The sequence below is a fragment of the Choloepus didactylus genome, chromosome 19, assembly GCF_015220235.1.
Source record: "Choloepus didactylus isolate mChoDid1 chromosome 19, mChoDid1.pri, whole genome shotgun sequence".
Taxonomy (NCBI): domain Eukaryota; kingdom Metazoa; phylum Chordata; class Mammalia; order Pilosa; family Megalonychidae; genus Choloepus; species Choloepus didactylus.
In genome coordinates, this window is record NC_051325.1 from 49,633,387 (window position 1) to 49,653,077 (window position 19,691).

General features: G+C 39.8%; 1 protein-coding gene across 3 annotated transcripts in view; it reads right to left on the minus strand.

The window, feature by feature from the left end:
* Nucleotides 1-18,428, minus strand: part of NCOA5 (nuclear receptor coactivator 5) — a 35,502-nt gene extending 17,074 nt beyond the window's left edge. For 2 of the 3 annotated variants that reach the window (XM_037811448.1, XM_037811450.1), the window contains exons 1-2: nucleotides 18,289-18,428; nucleotides 7,589-7,655 (exon numbers count right to left, since the gene is read on the minus strand). In XM_037811448.1, coding sequence (XP_037667376.1) covers nucleotides 7,589-7,626 — 38 coding nt within the window. In that variant the 5' untranslated portion in view covers nucleotides 7,627-7,655; nucleotides 18,289-18,428. The remainder of the gene's footprint in view (nucleotides 1-7,588; nucleotides 7,656-18,288) is intronic. The other variant, XM_037811449.1, reaches the window with a different exon arrangement.
* Between the last annotated feature and the right edge of the window lie 1,263 nt (nucleotides 18,429-19,691).

A 19,691-nucleotide genomic window follows, 5' to 3' on the forward strand; every position in this document is an offset into this window, starting at 1 on the left:
TGGGGCAGCTCTGGGCTATGGGGCTGGCGATGGGCAGGAGTGTTTCCTGTCCACCAGGATGGTGGCTGTGAGCAGATACCCCCCTTTTCTTGGGAAGTTGTGGTGTTTAGTGAATTTTCTCAGCCACTGGATTATTGCCTTTTGTCTCAGAGCTCTCTTAGTTCTGCTCTGGACTTGACATGCCCAAATTGCAATTCTTTGAAGCTTTCTGTATTGGGCTTCTTAGAGTAATTGTTTTAGAAAAAGAAAAAAGGATTAAAAAGAAAAAAAAAAAAAAAAAGTTCCTTCCTCAGAGATCTAATGGGTTATTGAAATGCTAATAGACAAAGCAACCAGGGCCATTAAGGAAAGGTCCACAGGGCAGAGAGATCAGCTTTTCTTCGGGATTTGCATATGCGCCTCAAGGCCTGAGCTCCGCCCTTCCCCTTTCTGTGTTCACCAGAACTCCAAAAATCCTCTGCTTTTATTTTGGAGTTTTTCGTGTTATTTTTTTTTTTTCTATGCCTGTCTCCTCTCTGCTGGGCTGGCAGCTCTCAGATTCTCTGGTGTCTGGTCTCAGTCTATCTATGGTTGGAGTATGAATCAGTAGAATGAGTTTCCGAGAAGGGCTACCACTGCAGTTCTCCCTTCTCCTTCCCGGAGCTGGCAGCCCCTCCTCCCACGGGACTGAGCCTGGCAGGGAGGGGCGCGGGTCCCCTGGCCGCAAAAACTTACAGATTTCGCTGATCTCAGCAGTTCGACATTTTCATGAGTGTTGTATGAAGTATGCCCAAAGTCAGATTGCTCTGTGGTGTCCAGTCCACGCAGTTCCTGGCTTTTTACCTACTTTCCTGGAGGAGTAACTAAAACTTACAGCTCACCAGTCTGCCATCTTGCCCCGCCTCCTGAGTGATCTTTTAAAGACAAAACTCTTCAATAGTTTGCCACCGTATTAAGAATTAAATCTAAAATCTCCACCAAAGCCAGCACAGCCTTGCATGAGCTTGGCTCCTGTCTTCTCCAACCTTATCTCACCCTCTCCCTAGTTCACCACTCTCCTGATGTATTGCCATTTTAGTTACAACTAGGCAAGGTCTTTCCCCATCCTTCTGCTTGAGTAGCAGACAAAAACCCATACTCACTTGACAGGTCTCAATATAAGTATCACTTATACAGGTTATTCCCTGATTCTGTTACTTTAAAAGTTTATTATCTACCCCTAAATCCTGGACATATTCTCCCACAGCACTTTATTCTTTTTACTTATGCCATTTACCACAATATGACATTATGTATTTAACACCTGTCTCCCTTGCTAGACTAGAAGCTCCATGAAGTCAAGGATCACATCCATTTGATTCTCACTATAAATCCACCATCTAGAATAATGCCTGGCACGAAGCAGGGCCCCATAAATATACTGAATGACTCTTGCTCCTGTACATACTTCTAATACTCTATTTATCTACTTTTCTGTAGTTACTTGTTTACAATGGCTTTCCTACCAAGTAGTAAGTTCTCTTGAAGGCTGTTTCCTTTGTGCCCCTAGAACACAGCGGAGTTCAGTAAATGTCTAATTAATTGAATTATTCAACTAAACTGTAAGCCTCTCAAGGTTTTGTTTATACTTCTTTCTTCTACCATTACACATACTAAGCATTTATCGTGATGCCATCAACTTGGTAGGAAATATGAATTTCACTTCATCTAGTTAGGCACAGCAAAAATTATTTAAATGCCAGTTTTGTTTCTGGTCCTATATTTTAAGGCTCACTAGTATTCCTGATTTGTGGGCATGAACATACAGGAGATCAGGAACTTTAAATGATAGCCAAACATTAGTTTTCTTACTTGAATAAAATGCAGACTAATCTAAAATTCTTACTTCAAAATTTTCTGATTGTCATATAATCCCCCCAACACAGTGTGGACAAACACTCAGGATCTAATGGGAAGGGACAACTGCAAAGTATTTTTGGATTATTAAAGATCAGTGGATAAACCTACCTTGGGGAGCAGTTAAAGTAGTCATTAGAGGTGGAATCAGATTTCAAGTGTTCTTGGCACTCGGGGCAGAAACAAATCATTAATCTGACAAAACCACAGACCACACGCAGAGCCTTAGCCTGATGGAAATGGGGATGGGGATGCAGATCATGTCAAAGCATGCTATTTACAGCCTCAGGGAAATTATAAGTGCCATATTTGGTTCTTATTCTTTTGAATCAATTGAAAAACCTTACTTACCTGTCAGAGTCCTCTGGAGACTGACTTATAACCCTATATTCCCAAAGTCTGGGTTCATGCTTCCAGTTTAAGACAGGCAGCCCTCTCCTTCCCTCAAAGAATCTAAAGTTTATGTACAACAAAACTACTACTTCTCCCTCAATTTTTTTCTGCATAAAAATGTAGAAGAGGAGATATTTACAAGAGGGAAAAGAACCAAAGCAGTGGTGGAAGCAGGGAAAGAGAAGATAATAATTCTCCAAAATGAAAAGGCAAAGCTTTTCCCCTTTCTCCAGAAGACAGTATGGCAGACTGCTGCTCTTCTGGAGACAAAAACAAAATAACAAACCCTTTAAGGTCACTTAAACACCCAAATAATGAACTCCCCAGAACAAAAAAGGCTCCTGCTGTTAGTCCCGACACCCTTCTCAAAATGAGAACACAGCTAACAAAAGGGTGGTACAATGTGCAGGATTTGTAGTACCACAAGGACAAAGTCTCCTGCATGAGAGGCTTGACCTCAGACAACAAATGAGTTAAAGGAGAATCCTGGAGCATAATATAGTTCACAGTATCATCCTATGGCACCAGCGGTGTTTTACTAAGGGAGGTCAAATGCACTGTACCCTCAGGCACGTCACAGAGGCTAAAAAGAAAATGAACAGTGGTTAATAAATTTCAGCACTGCAGTCCACAAACCGAAGGCAGGTGGCAAATGCAACTAAAATTCTGTGTAAATTCCTCAGCTATTCAGCAGGAAAAAAAGGGCTAATGCTTTTTGCCTTTAGAGAAATACAATCACATTATTTGGAAACATTTGGGAGGTAAGGGGAGCGGGGAGTAGGTGAAAGGAAAACCATGGCCCAGATGGCAAGTGATGTGCTTCTGCAGAACTGCTTCGCCTCCTGGGGATTACAGGTGTGTGCAGAGCACTAAGCTTTTGAAAGCCTAAGGAGTAAGAACTGATAGATGATCATCTTGGAGGACTGTGATGGACTCTGAGCTTCTCTTCAGCAAGAGATTAAACCCTCAGGCCCAGGATGGTGTTCTTTGGCCTTGGCTGTACAGAAGGTCAGGGAGGAAGGCCCCTGTACTTTCCTTTTTTCTTCTGAAGAAGTCAAATCTTCCTTTCCGTTCACCAGAATATTCGGCCCTGAAAAAAATCCTTTATCAGCTCTTCAAACTTCTGTTCTGTCACAGATGCTGTCCACAAATATCATTATCTGAATGGCTGTTTCCTGGGTGATGTTGATGTTCCACCATGATGGCTCCATGCTACTGTTAGAAACAGACAACAGGCTTGTGCAGAAGTTTGCCATTAGATGCAGGTAGGTTATGGGATGCACTGAGAAATCACAGCTCAAGATCCAAGTTTTATAAGTGCCCATATGTCTCCCTGGGAAGCAAGCTGATGATTTTCTCAAGCACAAACACGACTTTTCTGTTGGTAGAGGTGGCATGTGCTGAGAACTGACGACTCTTCTTCAAGTCTTAGCGCAGAGGTAATCAGCCTGGAATCTTTAATTGTGAGGCCCACCTAGAGCCAGAGCTGTCTCACACACAAGGAGTAAGCAGTTATCAAAGGAATTAAAGTCCTGTGGATTATTAGCAGAAATCATCTTCATCCATTTAGGAAACTTGTCTATAGCCAGTTTATTTTTGATGAATCAGTTCCCGATGACTTTCACCAAAGAGGCACCACACATATCATCCCTCAAATCCCCGAATATATGGGGAAAATCCTCTGCAGTTTTTGATGTAGACAAGTTAATTCTATTTGCTCTTCTTTAGGTCACAATGGGAAAGGTTTAGGAAATAGAGTCTCAGTAAATACTAATACTTGAAGGCCATGTCTGAATAGGGGTATGCTTCAAGACCCGGTTTGTGGAGGTTTTGAGCTGAAGATGAAAACTGAGAACTTCTGATGTCCAACCAGAATCATGATCCTGTCTTTGAAGAAGTTAAGGACTAATAATACCTAGCAGCAATGTGCGATAACTTGCATGGTAACTATGCAAAGTGCTCAGAGAAGTACAACAAAAGTGGCCCAAAGGCGAAATAAGAATTCAGGCTGAAACTTGATCCAAAGCAGGGATCCCTGATGCAGAGTTCTGTGCCCAGTATCGTCAGAATTACACACTGATAGTGTGAGTCATTAGGGAGGCACATTAGTGACCAGAGAGCAAAGCCAGCAAACGAGACATGTGAAGAGGTGATAATCTTGTGAAAATTCCCAAAGATACCTAAGTGTTTTGACACTCAAGGTTTAAGCCCAGCAAAAGAAGGTGTTACGAAGGTCTTACCGGCATGCTTAAAAGCAATTTTCTTATTAGAAGTAGACAGCACTGAAGACACAGAGGTACAACTTAAGGAAATATTTGCCAAAGGTACAGAGTTTTTTCCCTGTAAACAATGCATTCCATACAGCTGAGGGGGATAAAAAATTTAGGGCTGCCTAATGAAAGCAGTTCAGTTGGTGTTGACATACCAGTAAATTTGCAATTATCTCAAGGCTTTGACTGGAAGCATGCACCCAAAGTGAGAGCGATACCCAAAGTTCACCCTCAGGGAAATAGATTAGCCCCTTCCAGACTAACCACTCATTAATCATCTTGCCTACTTACTGAATTTTATTCTAGCTCTACTGGTATATCTTTAAGAGATAATGTATGATCAGGGCAAAGACCAAAATGTTCGTGTTCTATTTTGAATACAATGTTCCATTTGTCTGGCTTCTGGGTTTTTAAGGTAAAAACAAAAAAAAAAAAGCAAAAAAACTGGGACTCTCTGCTCATGTTTTAGATGGGGTTCAGAACACATTTTACTAAATGTGACCATCCCTCTTCCCTGAAGCAAACAAGCATGAATGTTCGGAACTACATTGTGTTAAAGAACCTGCTGAGGAACCCAGTTAGGGACCTACCACCAAGGGGAAGACTGATTCTTAATGGAATTTGAATTAGCCTAGCTGTCCCTCCTGTTGACTGTAAACAAAGGAACTCACTGCCCTACCCACAACCCCAAACAATCTCAGTTTAGAATTTATTTCTGAGGAAGGAGGTATTTTTAAAGATATAGAAAGTTGATTTACATATTTATATAAATATATACTTATGTATCTGGTAAGGAGGGACAACTCACTTAAAAAGGCCCTTTCCAATGTTGTTTGTATGTTTTTTGGCATGTGGTTTTTTTTGTTTGTTTGTTTTGCTATTACTAAAAAAAGGAAAAAAAGCATAAAGCTATTTCTTCCCTTATAGATGAAATTATGGAGTTGCATTTTAGGTTGGAAAGAAATTAATTTTTTAAATTAAACACACAGGCAATGGCTATATTAGATTCCAAACAGGGGAGATGGTTATTTCCCCAACACTGCCAATGTCTGTTGGATATCCATAATCACTTGGAAATATTGAAAGCACATGGATACATATCATTAATAGGATTACATAAAGAATCTTTCTCAATCCATAACATAAACAGAGGATACTCTTTATTCTGCAATGTGTTCTTTGCCTGCAGAAACACAAATAGTATTATCCAGAGACCACAGACTGATGGGGGCAAGAAAGGGTAGGAGAGGGGATTTTACTAATGGAGTCAGTGTGTTTATAGTCACAAATTCCACACTCCTTCTGGTAAGCCACACAAGTATCAGAAACCTACAATGTACATTTTAGACCTTGTTGGAAATTGGATGCACACCTTATCTCCTTTCAAGCCATTTGGCTACCATCATTTCCAATGGAAGCCCCATATTTCTGACCATTAGATGCAAATTCTTGGCCATTCTGTATGCCACATTTATTGGGGCAATTAGGAGTAACAGAGATGAGACTGGCCAGCATCTGCAACATTTATATGCAGTATAATGGAAGCAGACATAATATGGAATTGTTGAAGTTCTGCAGTACTCGTTTATGTTCTTCAGGATACACACACATACACACATGCGTGCACACACACAATCAACACAGTATTTACCTGCAAGCTACAGGCTATTCTTATGGTGTAAAAAAGAACAGACAGAATACCAACGTATCTGACCACTTCTGCAGTGTAACCAACAGATGGCCAGGGCATCCATCTGATGGTTGTAGTATAGCTGTAGTTGTGTAGCATAGCTGTAGCTGTGTCAGATTCAACTCCTCTGCACAGGCAGAGTGGATGAAGGATCCAACTTTGCCCCTAAGGTCTGCTCAAACTCTGCAGAGTTGACACATGTAACCTCTTAGTGATAGCTAGAAAGTACCCACACTTCATAATCAAGTAGGAGCCTAGACAACAAACATAGAAAATACAGTCTTCCCTTCAAAGGATAGGTGCTTCTGTCCAAAAGTGGGATAGCTGTATGTGCTGAGTTAGTAGGATATATACCCAGGTGATCTGTGGAGCTACCAGTACAGACTGGTATTTTATGTATGAGTATACAGAATGTACGATTATATTCATATAATACTTAGCAGAATTCACGTAACTGTAATTGTATGTAGTTTACTGTGAGAAACTGACATTTTTATTTAGGGGCAAAGGCAAAATCCATACTAAGTATCCACTCAGGCCTTGAAGAGGTATCAGATATGAAATGTTTCATATCTGTTTGAAATCCACAAAGAAACTGCACACACTGCATCCACTTGTGTGCTGTCATGGGGTCAGACAGTTTGGATACAATATACTCAACTTTGGTGTAAATGGTAACATTAAATAGGGCTCTTCTTTGAGAGAAGGGGCCAATTTAATGCATGTCTCAAGGGTCCAAATCAGGACTGTCTCCTTTGTATATACTAGGAGGAAGAATATATTGGGAAATGCTATTTCCAGGAAAGCTAAGAAAAAGGGAGACTTTTGAGAGGTGGAGAGTTTTTGCCCTTTTTTATTTCCCCTCAAATAGGTAACCCAAACATGCAAGCAAACAGGGGATCTGCAGCACAGACATAGCAGCAATCTCTTAAGCAGCACCTTCCGTAAACCTGGATTAACATTTTGACCCGCAGCCTTTAGGAATGAAGAGTCGAATCTCTGCTGCCAGCTGCAGGGCAGCATGACATACACCAACGACTCTAGGGCAGTCCTCCTGATGTGGAGGCCCCCCTTGGCACGTGAGCTGGGGACAGAGGGTTATCCTCTTCCAATTGCCTGCAACTCATGTTGCAAGCTGAGCTTGCTGGGTTTGCCACCGAAAACACAACGCTTCCTCTGCATCTCCTGATGTATGTTTAAAAAAAAGCAGCAAGGCCCTTCACACAGGTTCATGTTCTTATTGTTTGCTTGAGTTTCTGATTTGTTGGGGGGGAGGAAAAGACCCTTGATGTACGAAGTTGGGCTTAACTCCCCAGAGCCCAACTCTCCCAAGGTAACTCACTGCTTCAGGGTACTTTACCTTCGTGTGGGACTGGGTCTTGATGGAGCCGTATTCATATTTCTTCTTTCCGCTGCCTTATTAATATCTGAAAAGAATAATCAACCCATTTGTTCAATGCTATGGAATAAAAAGAAGATCATCAGCACATTTCAAATGAAAGCAACAACAAAAAAAATTACCACGACAACCAGATGGTGTAAGAAAATCCATTCAGCAGAGACACTGTCACTTGGGCAATTTTTATTATTAGGTTAAGGTAGTACATTGTCAAGTCTTGGTAAGGAATATCCTTCAGTTTTCTAGCTAACACACAAGTTGTGTAAAACTGGTTATTTGAATGCTTTAGCAACTCTGCCAAGCCCTAAACCGGACCGAAGTAGGGAGCAGGGGTTATTTTCTAAATTCTTGAGAGTTGGCAGTAAGATTCTTTTTTAGGGGGGAGTGGGGAAAAGATAAAAGGAAAGGGTTTTTTCAAAGAATAAGAGCAAAGGCAATTCTATCTTATGTGAAAAAAGAAGAAACAGCTGGAATCCGATGCCTGAAAACTTCCAACATTCTGTGAAGCAGGGCCTCCTTTAGTGAGCCTTGTGTTGCATTCCATCGAATAGAATCTTCCGGAATGAGATGCAGGCAAGAAACTGATTTATTTCCCCCCAAACAACAGATATGACCTACTTAACACCTACAATCTTCTTGTAGAAGTGCCTAACAATTAAGAATTGGCATTTGGTATATTAGGGTTAGGTAATAAAACACTCATCATACAAGTTCCATTAGACAAGGCTGGCATATACAACTAGATAAGGGAGAACAATGGAATCACAAATTTAAAGAAAAGACAATCTGTGCAGTTAAAACCTGCTTTGCTAAAACTCAGTGAATAAATACAACATGTGTAAGAATTAATGCAGTATATAGAAATGTACTAATCTATGCCCAAAATAAAACAATTTTTATGACTTAAAGATAAATAACTGCATTAAAAATTTCATACTCCAGTTGAATGAAGAAATAAAACTGTTTCCTGACACAGTGTAGTTTTGTTCCTCTTGTTTGTGTCAAGCAATTAATCACATATCTAATGATATCAAATGGTATTAAGCACTCATATAATTTGAATACTTTAAAATAGTAATTATGTATTTTAAAACCCCCAACCAGATTCCTATCACATACATGAAAGACCACAGCAATTCCGGGAACCTTAGAGGTCTGGAATAGTCTTTACCCTGCCATGTTGCCGACTTCCTCTTTAAGTGTGAATGATCTTCAATTCCATTTTAAATCAGAAGTCTCTTTCTATTATGCCTAGGAGAAGAATGGCTTTTGACAAAATCAAAGATAACATAAATCTAAATAGTCAAAGAAACATATTCTACCTAAATTGCCTCTTACCTTTTCAGTTTAGCAGACCCTGGAACTAATTTTTATTTTTTTTAAATCAGGAAATATTTTCTATATAGGACTAGGTCAGTGATATCTTTGGTATTGCACGTGGTACTTTTCACAATCTACAGCTTCTAAAGTTCATTAAAGTTGTCTGACATATATTATATGATGGCAGGCTTTATAGGGGCCTACTGACCTAGTCTGCTTACTTTACTTTGTACTGCTTTCTAATAGAGGCTGGATATGATTCAGAGAGAAAAGCAATATGTCTTTGATTATTTAAATAGTCTTCAAAGTTTCTCTGGAATAAACTGTGTGTGTGTGTGTGTGTGTGTGTGTTTGGGTGTGTAAGATCACTTTTAAATAAGTACCACTTATATCATTAAATATAATTAATTAAATTATTTAAATTCCATATATCATTAAATAGTCTTGTGCATAAAGACACTCATCTAAACACTGACCTGGCAAATGTTTGGGTGAGAGTACAGCACATATGATACTACTTTAATTCTACTATGCTATAATTTTCCCAGAACATATGGAAAGGAATATTACACGGTATAATTATATCCAGTTCTCTAGGTTCCTTCATATAGAATTGGGAAGACCAAAGCGTCATGTATTATATATCCTTGGGGCAAAAATGAAGGTAAATATTTTACTTTGAAGGCTGGTGAAAATTCTTCACAATTACTTGAAAGATTATTTTAAAAACACTTAAGACTATATCTTTAAAGTATTTTGACCGTATTTTGCCTCCTAATATATATTTTCATTGAATCCAAAGCAATTATATTTGGATGTTGTAGCTTAACTGTTTCTTCCACAAAACGGAGAACCCTCAGACCACTTTCTTAATTTTAGGGGTCAGCAAACTTTTAGTGTGTCATGGCAAGTGTTCATTTATTCTCCCCCCCCCTTTCAGAGTACCTTAAACCCCCATCAAGGATCAGAGATGTGGAAAACAAAACCTGGAGATTTTCTATAGAGCCTGTTTCCATCCAAGGGGCTAATAAGGAGTTGGGGCAGGGAGTCAGAGTTGTGAAAACAAAACTATCACCACCACCAATCCCACACAAAGTCTTAACACTTGTGCACAGAGAACTTTTGGAGAATCTATGAGTTCAGAACACAGGAAGAACAGAGAGAATGAATAACTTCAGGCAGTTGGTCACAGTAAAGCAAAGATTCAAGGAACCAAGAGAAACCTGTCCCATCACAATTCTTAGAGTTTCATTTGAACAAGTTTTTCGCTGAAAATGCAAACATTGAAACGGGTAAAAATTTGTACTAATTGGTTTAACCAGATTATTTTCTTCCTAAATCCTTACAGGGATAAATAATCTGCACTGAGGGAACAGAAATTACATTAATGTAAAGGAGAAGGGAGAAAAGCTGGGAAGACAATTTGGGGATCTTTCTGAACATCCAGTGGGAAACTGATTGGAGAGAAGTTAATTAACAAGAGGGCAGTGCAACTTGGGAGTCTCCACGGAAAGGAAGAATACCTCCTCTGCATAGAAAAGGAAAAAAAAAATGTATTTCTTTCTCTTCCTGCTATACTTCTATTCTGGCCAACTGCCCCTAAAACCAAAAGTCAGTCTCTCAGTGTCTCTTTCACTTCAGTCTGGGTGGTGCTTCTATATTTTGTTGATTACATTAGCAATGTGAATGCTATTCAAAACCATCATAATCACCATAGCCTGAATATCTGCAATTTCCAAGTGGTCTTCTGGAAACCGTTGAAAGCACTTCTCAGTGAAGGATTTTTAGAGATGAAAAAGCATGAACTCAAGGGATTTAGATAAAAGGAAAAACCAGAAAATAACCTAGGAAACATGATGTTATACAGAAAGTGGCAAAGCTGTTTGAACCACATAAGAATGGGGTGAAAAATTCCCAAAGAAAGACATAATACCGAATCCACAATTTTATTTTAGACTCATATGCCAGACAGGGTTCACACTGATGGTCCTTGGATAATGCCATAAATAAAAACGCAGGTTTCATTCATAGTACCAAGAACTGTTTTGTCCTACCTATTTTTTAATTGTACCATTACAGAACAACTAAAATCAATTTCATACTTCCCAGGCTATACAGCAATGGAAAACAATGAAGACTAGAAATAACAAGAGCAGTATAAACTGTGACACTTATAATTATAGTACCACCATTAGCTGTTGAAAGAATCCAGAGACCTGTATGATTTCAGTAACTGACTATGAATGAAATAAAACAAACTCTCCCAAAGGCTTAGTTGAAAACCAACCAACAATCAGGAAATACCGAACTGGAATTATGTGATGATAAATAATGCCAGTTGGAAAAACATACTGACAAGACAGTGGATATCACAGATTAAATCCCCCAAATTGGGAGAAGTGACAGGACACTTCTCACCTAAATTATATGTATCAAGACATCTTTGGTATTATATTGTAACATCAAGGATATTTTAAAAAGTGGTATTGTAACCTGTAAGCGATTAAGAGAATGATCTGCTTGCTATCTTTATAAATCAACCCTTTGAGCTCATTTTGGATACTACACATCTTTCCTATATATTTCCCACATTCTCCCATTAAAATTATATTTTTAACTATATTAGGATATTATTCCTGAGAACATAAATGGGAGAAATAATGGCAACTCATACTTATTGAATGCTTACTCTGTCCCAGGGCCTGTACTAAGAACATTATGTGCATTTTCCCATTCAATCCTTTCTACAACCTTTTGAGTTAAGTACTACTATGAGGAAACTTGAGGTTTAGAGAAATTAAATGACTTATTTGATGCCACACAATTATCGGGAGGCAGAGCTGGGACTCAAACCCACGTCTTACACCAAAGTGCTTAAACATTATGCTATACTGCCTCCAACAGGAAGTGGAAAGACACAGTTCCCATTTTGAACTCTCTTTTGCTAGGACTCCCTGATCAGATGTCCAAGACAGAACCTAGAAAAGGCCCGGTCTAGGCTAGGCACTGATTACTAGGTCCCAACGTCTAAAGTGCCCCAAAGACACCCAGCAGGGTAGATCTACTTATTCAATTACTACTCCAATTTCTACCACTTCATACTACAATGTTCCTGGTTTTTGTGAATGACATTCTATTCACTTCAACTCTTCAGATAAAAATTCACTGTCAACATTTTATTTCCTGTCCTTTTTATTTCTTTTGAAGAAAAAGAACTTGGCTGGGAATCAACCAATCTGAGTTTTAATCCTACTTCGGGGAATTTAGCCAAGTCACTGGTTTCCCCTATATTTCCTCCTTGATAAAATGGATATCCTGCCTGTGTTGACTCTAGGAGACAATCAGCTAAGTGAAAAAACTCATTAATTTGGAGTCACAGAGTTTGAGTCCATCTAAACTAGTAAAAAAGTCCAAGCTACAAAATTTTTAAAATACAGCTTTATATAAAACTATGCAAGTAGAGATCCTTAGAGAACTAATTAACTTGAAAAGGAGAGCTTGTAATTACTATATCAAATGCCTCAATTGTTTAACATTTTTCAAGTGCCTACGATGTGTCACAACTTATTACTAGGCCTCAGACATACAGAAATGACAAGGCTAAAATTCCCTGCCTTAAGGGGGTTCACTATTTAATAAAGGAGGGGGGTGTACGTGTACATAAATAATTACAATTTCATCTAAAGTATGATTAAGGCAGAAATAATGGAGGCCTAACATTGGGTATGTGTATAGCAGAGGAGAGGAGCAGGGCAGGGAAGAAACTGGCAAGAATACGGTGAGGGGGTGGAGGAGGCAGGGAAGGCTGAAAAATAATATTTAAACTGGGTCCTGAAGGATGAGTTTACCAGAAAGAGGAAAGTAGTTCCAGCATATGTACAGGTAAAGAGATGGTGTAAAAGACATAAAAGGTTAGAAATATCACAGGAAGTTTAGTAGAGGGAATGTGGGGATAGGAAGAGGAAAAGAGAGGAATGACAGATGAAGCCAGAGTTAGACTAGATCTACACTGCAAAGATCTTTGCTATGTGAAAGGAAGAAATTGGTGGCAAGAGCCTGCCAGTTAGGAGGCTGGCGTACAGTTTCAGCAAAGACAAATAAATGAAGCTTTATTGTATGTATAAAATAGAAAACATGGGGGAGGGAGTATTTAAACCTTAGACATTCAGCATATTACTCATTATAGTAATGTTCTTCAAGGTTCACTGGTTTGACTCTGAAAGGAACAGGTTAGAGAAAAAGGATGGCCAGGGGAGTCATTAATTAACAGCCACTAATCTATTACTTCAAACCACCATTCAGGAATAAAAGACAACAAACCATCCTTCCTTATTTTAATAGATATTTTTCAGCCCCACCTTTTTTTGAAGGTACGTCAGCACTACCTGGCTTATGGTTAAGGCAGTTAAAAATCAGATTCCCAGGCCCTGTGGCAAACATTAGAATCTGAGGATAGAACCTAGGAATCTATTTCTAGGAATCTATTTCACAGGCTTCTCAGGTGATTTCTGGCAGGAGTAGGGAACTACCGCTCTATAATCTACTTTTCTTTTTAGCTTATATATCATAACATAACTTTGTTCCTCCAATTAAGAAATCTCCCTAAATCCCTGTGTTGAAAGGGAAATAACCCACAAACATTATCAGTTACAAAGAAAATGTCAAGTCAGTGACTAAGATCTGTAAAAAAATATAATCCATGAAAACAGTACAGAAAACATAGTCACACTGTTACCTCCAAAGGAAATAGAATCATCAACCTGAGTTTTCAGAGTGCTAAAATTAATAATAATATCCATTAATAAGGTCAGTGCCCCTCTTTCCTCTGTGGGAGGAATGTGCTGTCTACCACTTGTCTTCAAGTTCATTTGATCATTTAAAAAGTATCCTGAAAATTTAAGCTGCTTCTTCTAATTACACTATTATAAAAAGGCAGGAAAAGTATTAACCAACCACTGAGCTTGCAGGTTTTTTTTTTATAATATTGCATCCATTTCTTTGGCTAATGAGGGGCAAATTGCCAATTAAAGTTCCTTCTAAATTCTGCACATAAGAACAGTTGGTAATGTTTTGATGGTAGGGACTAGAACTCCTGCTGCTTCTTTGAGGCATTTTGTTTTCATATCTAAATGCAACTCTTTGCAATAAAGAGAAAAATGGCCACACATATAATTTCGCATCAATACCACTAAAAACAAACTGGAGCAAATCTCAAGTTAATAAGCAGATCATGAAATCTTGGTATGTCCCTTCCACTTCTCAGGAAGTGAAAGCATCCCACTGATATAAATGGAAGGAATTAAAATACTCAACGTCCCACAGATATTCAAACTATTCCTATTAGCTCTAGTTCAAATACTATGAAGCTAAAATATTTAATAGTTAAGGTCTTGTTTAAAATGAATCCATCAATGTAAATCCAACCATCAATCAGAGCCATCAATTCCCAATTAGTAATCTGAGCTACAAACAGATTAGTACTAGAATCTACTTCAACCTATTTCCCAATGACTCATTTTCTAAAGTCCTAAATCAGCAGTTCTTAAACTTTATTGTTCATAAAAACCACCTGGGTAGCTTCTGAAAGGCAGATTCCCTGGACCCCACCTCCAGACACTGGTCAATGGGGGGAATGCATCCAAAAAATCTGTGTTTTCAACAAGCTGTACTCCTGACTCTGAAACAGTTTTTGAGGGATCAAATTTTGATAAACACTACCCTAAGGTAAATTTCCCAAAGACTGCAAAAAGTTCAGTTATACATTAATTTGATAAACATAAGTTTTAAAATTCTATAAAAATCTTATTTCTAAGACTTTTCTTTTGGATATCAAAAATTATTTCTGAAGGAAATTTAAAAGTAAACTTTTTGACCCTAAAAACATATTATCACTAACTCTATCTCAAACTACATAATTAAATTTACTCAAAGTCAAATTACTTATAACTCAAAATTCTCAAAAGCTTGCTGACTTATATGCAGGATCACCCCAATCTTCAGTAATTCAGTCATCCCACAGCTAAACCACAGAGCACAAGATATTTTAAAGATCTAAAGATTGGAGACACTGCTTTACAACTGTTCTCTAGTGGAACAAGAGCTGCCCTGATCCTTGCCCAAAGTCATCAGTCTTTATATGGTAAACAACAATGTTGTTTTGAACATGAAATAAATGGGAAAGATTCTTATTGTCTGGAAAGTTATAGCTGTAAAAAATATAAAAGTGATTGGTCCAGCTGACTTATTATCTCTTATTTTTTTAGTGATTGAATAAAGAATGAAAATGACCATCCCTATAAATATTCCTATCTGGTGGTTAACATAACCACCATTTAAAAAGCAGAAGGCACATTGATATTCTATATTTAGCTGTCAGCATACTTCCTATTTCCCTAATGTGCTGCTGCTTCAGACAGTAGCCTTACTTTGATCCTTTCATTAATGCCTCTCATTAATGAGAGTAACAGAAAGGATAATTTTCTGTTGGTCACTGCCCTCTGAACTTCTCAACAGTTCACTTTACTTGAGCAGAACAGTATAGACAAATGTGTAGGACAAATTTTTTGGCACAAAAAAGCTGATAATGAGCTTTAAAAGCACTTGTCTCAATAAACCAAAGGGTCCAGAGAGGAAACACAATATAGTAGAAAGGGTAGTTGGTTTTGGTGAATACTAGCACCTCAAGATGTTTGATAGGATGGAGAGAGAAAGGCATATTGATACAACCCTCTCTTGGGTGTCCTGTTTAGCATGTTAAAGCCTCTGAGAAAATATGGAGTAAGAACACAGCTTTACCTCAACATTTCTCAATTTTGCTTGACCATGAGATCTTTTATCTCCAATAATATTTCAAATATGTTCTGAACCACTTCCTCATACTTAAGAGATACAATATATAATACCAGACTACTTATCTCAAGATTGTTGGCTGGAACAAATGAGTTGCTATTTGTAAGCCTGCTTTGTAAATCATATGCACTGCTGGTTGTGCTATCACTACCACTAATAGTAAGAGTGAGTTTAGGAAAGGACATTTCATTCTTCATGTAGGGAGACAAAAACGAAGGAACAATATAAATGGAAGGGAGTAAAAAGTTAAATATATATCCTCCAAGGTTTCCATTCTTAAAAGCACAACTGAATTCCAATAATTCTTACTGTAGCTGTACAAAAGCACTGCCATCTGCAGGCTGAAGGCATGGAATGATTGCAATGGTTAGTTATTTAAGTGAAGTTTCAAACCATCAAGCTCTTTCTCATCAGACTTCTAAAGCCTTTTCTAAAAGATGTCTATTCCTAGCTCTTGAGCACTGGTAGACAAGGCTCTATTTGATCAAGTTCTGGAACTGACACTTGAGTAAAATCAAATTCTAATTCTTTCTTCACACAGGACTGTTGCCTAGAAACTTGAAGAAAATGACCTAAGCTTTACATGGGTACTACACTGTGCTTATATCAAAGAAACCCCAATAGAACACAGTTTTTTTTCTTTTCTTTTTTTTTTTTTACACAGGGAGAATTTTTTACACAGACTTTAACAAAAAACCTTGAATGGCCTGAGCTGAACTGAGTTTCCTTTCAAAGAATTAAACTACATCTGCTCTCTCACACATAAAAACAGAGCTTATGAACAGTCTATAAATAAACCATACTATTAACTTAGGATGAAGTTAATTTGCCAATACCTCCTTTAAAGGGGTGGTGTTCATAGGCTTGCAACACTGGACAACCTTCATCTAGAAAGATTCCTTCACAGAGCCTTGCAATATGGTTCCTCTAGTACATTCTACAAGGAAAATCAGTGTTTCTATGTTTTAGGTTAAGAGACTGTGTCACAGGTTTCAAAGAATATCTGGAGGGTGAAAAAAAAACAGAAAAGCTAACAGAAAGTCAAAGAACCCAGAATATAGAAACTGATAACACACACAGTCAAGGGGTTTCCAATATCCACAATGTGAAGTTTGGACTTTACAGATTCACAAATCAACACGAAGTTAATTTTCACACCCAGGCTGACTTATACAGAAAACATAAAAATCCAGAGTTGTCAGAAACTAAAAAAGCTCCCTTAGTGTTTGGAGAGACATCTTATAAACGGTCAGATGGTAGCCACAATGCTGTAAAGAAAACTGAGGAGGCACATCAGGTACACTTGTACAGACAGTTCTTGCAGATCCCTGGGACTAACTACTTATAAGCGAATAATGAGAAGAGTTTACAAGGAGAAAGCTTATGGTATTAATTACCATCCCCGAAGATCCCAGGGCATCTCACAGAACCTGCTATGCCTCAGGGAAAAATTCTGTGCACACAGCCAAAGCCAAGAGGACAACAATTAGCCGCGTTAATCCCACACTCCTAGGGTAGCGTTTCCCAAAGTGTGGAACGCAAAATAAATTTCAGGAGGAACAAGGACGCACTGTTTATTTTAATAGATAAACATTTATTTTTTTTAATAAGCGTTAGAAAAATAACTGGCTTTCCAGTAAACGGTTCGTGACTTAAGTTTCTGTTTTGCACAAATATATTTATGAAAGAGAGAAAAAATAACATTTACTAAAGAGCAATACAGGTTGGTACAGGGCGTAAAGGTGGAACGCGAGATACTGAAATTTGGGAAACGCCGTCCTAAAAGCAGCCCCTGGCCAGTTGTCGGTAGCGGAAAGTGCCCTGGGTCAGGACACAGGGTAGCCAGCAGGTTCGAGCGCTGGCTCTGTCGCTATTTTCCGGGGAACCTCGGACACAGTTCCCTTCCCCGTTCTCTAGGCCCGGGGTCGGCGTCTATAAAATGGGTGGGGGTGTCACATGACAAGGAGACGCCTCGAGGATGCGGTCATGGGGCCGACGGCGGCGGCGATGGGGGGCAGACCGCCGCACGTCGCACGGCGCAGTACGCCTGAGAACGCCCGCTGAGACGGGCCGCACCGATCCCGGTTCGACTCCCGACTGCGCCACCGACTCGCTGAGCACCGGCAGGCAAGCGACTTCACTCCGCCATTTCGAAAAACGGGCAAGGAACAAGCAGCCCCTACCCTACAGAGAAGCCTGCAGGGCTATTATCGACAGTTCGCGCACAGACAAGCGGCTGTGGCGGCCTCCGGACCCGAGACCACTACAGGCTGTCCGGGCTGCCCGGGCCTGGGCTTGCCGAGACAAGAGAAGGCCGCGCCACGCACCGGGCATGCGCAGCCCCGCGCGCACCCGGAGAGGAGACGAGGCCGCGGCCGCGCGTTGAGCGGGCCCTCCCGCTTCAGCCTCCCCGTCCGGCCCGGTGCCCCACTTCAACGGCCTGCCTGTTCGCCCTACTGCTTGGAGGACGGCCACCGCTTCCCGGCACTCACCGCTACCAGCACGGCGGGCTCCCGGCCGCTCCTTCCCCTCAGGCCCGCCGATGCCGCCTCCGCCTCAGCCCACCTGCCCGCCGTAGGACAAAGGCGCCACCAACCGACCGGCGCGGGCACGAGGCAATGGCGGCCGGGGCGGAGATTGGAGACGGGGCAGAGGGCGCGCACGCAGCGGCGAGTGCGGCAGTGTCGCAAGAGCGGGCAGGTTTACGACAGCGCTGAGTTGGGGCGTCGATCACCCTAGCAATGAGGGCGGGGAAGTAGCTCTAGAGCGGCGGTTGAACACCCAGAGTTGCCTAGAAACGGCGTCCCGCTGAGTCGGGGCCCGGGCTTGGTCCCTCCTCCAAAGGATCAAAGGTCAAGCTTCCATCTCTACCCCCCCCGCCCCCGTTTTCAGATTACATTCTTTCTCTAAATGAAAATTTAAATCTTCAAATACTTTGATTTAGTCTTGCATAAGATTAAAAAAAAAAAAAAATCTATTGAATTTTCCAAACCTGAGTTCGCAATCTTTAAGTTGGGGTCTGTGTACTGGAGAACTGTGTATTCCTTTGACCTCCGGGAACACCAGGAACAAAGAAACCAGGGAGACGGAGAAGAGGTTTTATTTAAATTTACATTTAAATAGGTTTTATACACTATTAGTTTCACTGACAAGAGGCAAAAGTCTTCTGGAGATGGATGCACAGGTTCTTCTTGAGTTACTTATTTCTTCCTGGAATATTTATTCAATGTGAAGAACAAATTTCCCAGAATGTAACTGTCGACCTTGAAGCATGTAAAACATTGTATTGTTCTTTAATCTATAGAATATATTTGTCACAAGGAATAGAATTTGCTTACACAATTGTAAATACAGTCTATTAATCACAGCCATCACTGTATGAATCCGGTAGGCTGTTTTATTAGTTAGAAAACTCCTTAGACCCCATAGGGTCGTGTGAATAGTGTGAATAGTGTGCATGCTAAAAAAAATGGTGTCTGTGGCATTTGAATACACTATGGGAAGCCAGGTTTGTTTCACACCCATTCATATGCTCCCATCACCTGCTTGGTGGCCCTCTGATTTATACACCAGCTTGCTATGCATTACTGTGAGCAAATGCAAACCCTTCTCTGCTATCTTGGAGATTACAGTCTAGTGGAGAGACTTAGGTGAATAATCACAGTTGAGTGTGTAACTGCAAACTGAGATAAATGCTCTGAAGGAAAGAATAGGGATTCCAGAGGGGGTAACTGGAATCTTAGTTTTCTCAAAGGCAAAATGGTTATCAAAATTCCTGCTTTACAAGATTTAATGAGAATAAAGGTAAATGCTCAAAGCCTGTCAAATAATACATACTACTTAACAGATGTTGATTCTTATTCCTTCCTCTCGAATAAAGGAAGAATCATGGTAT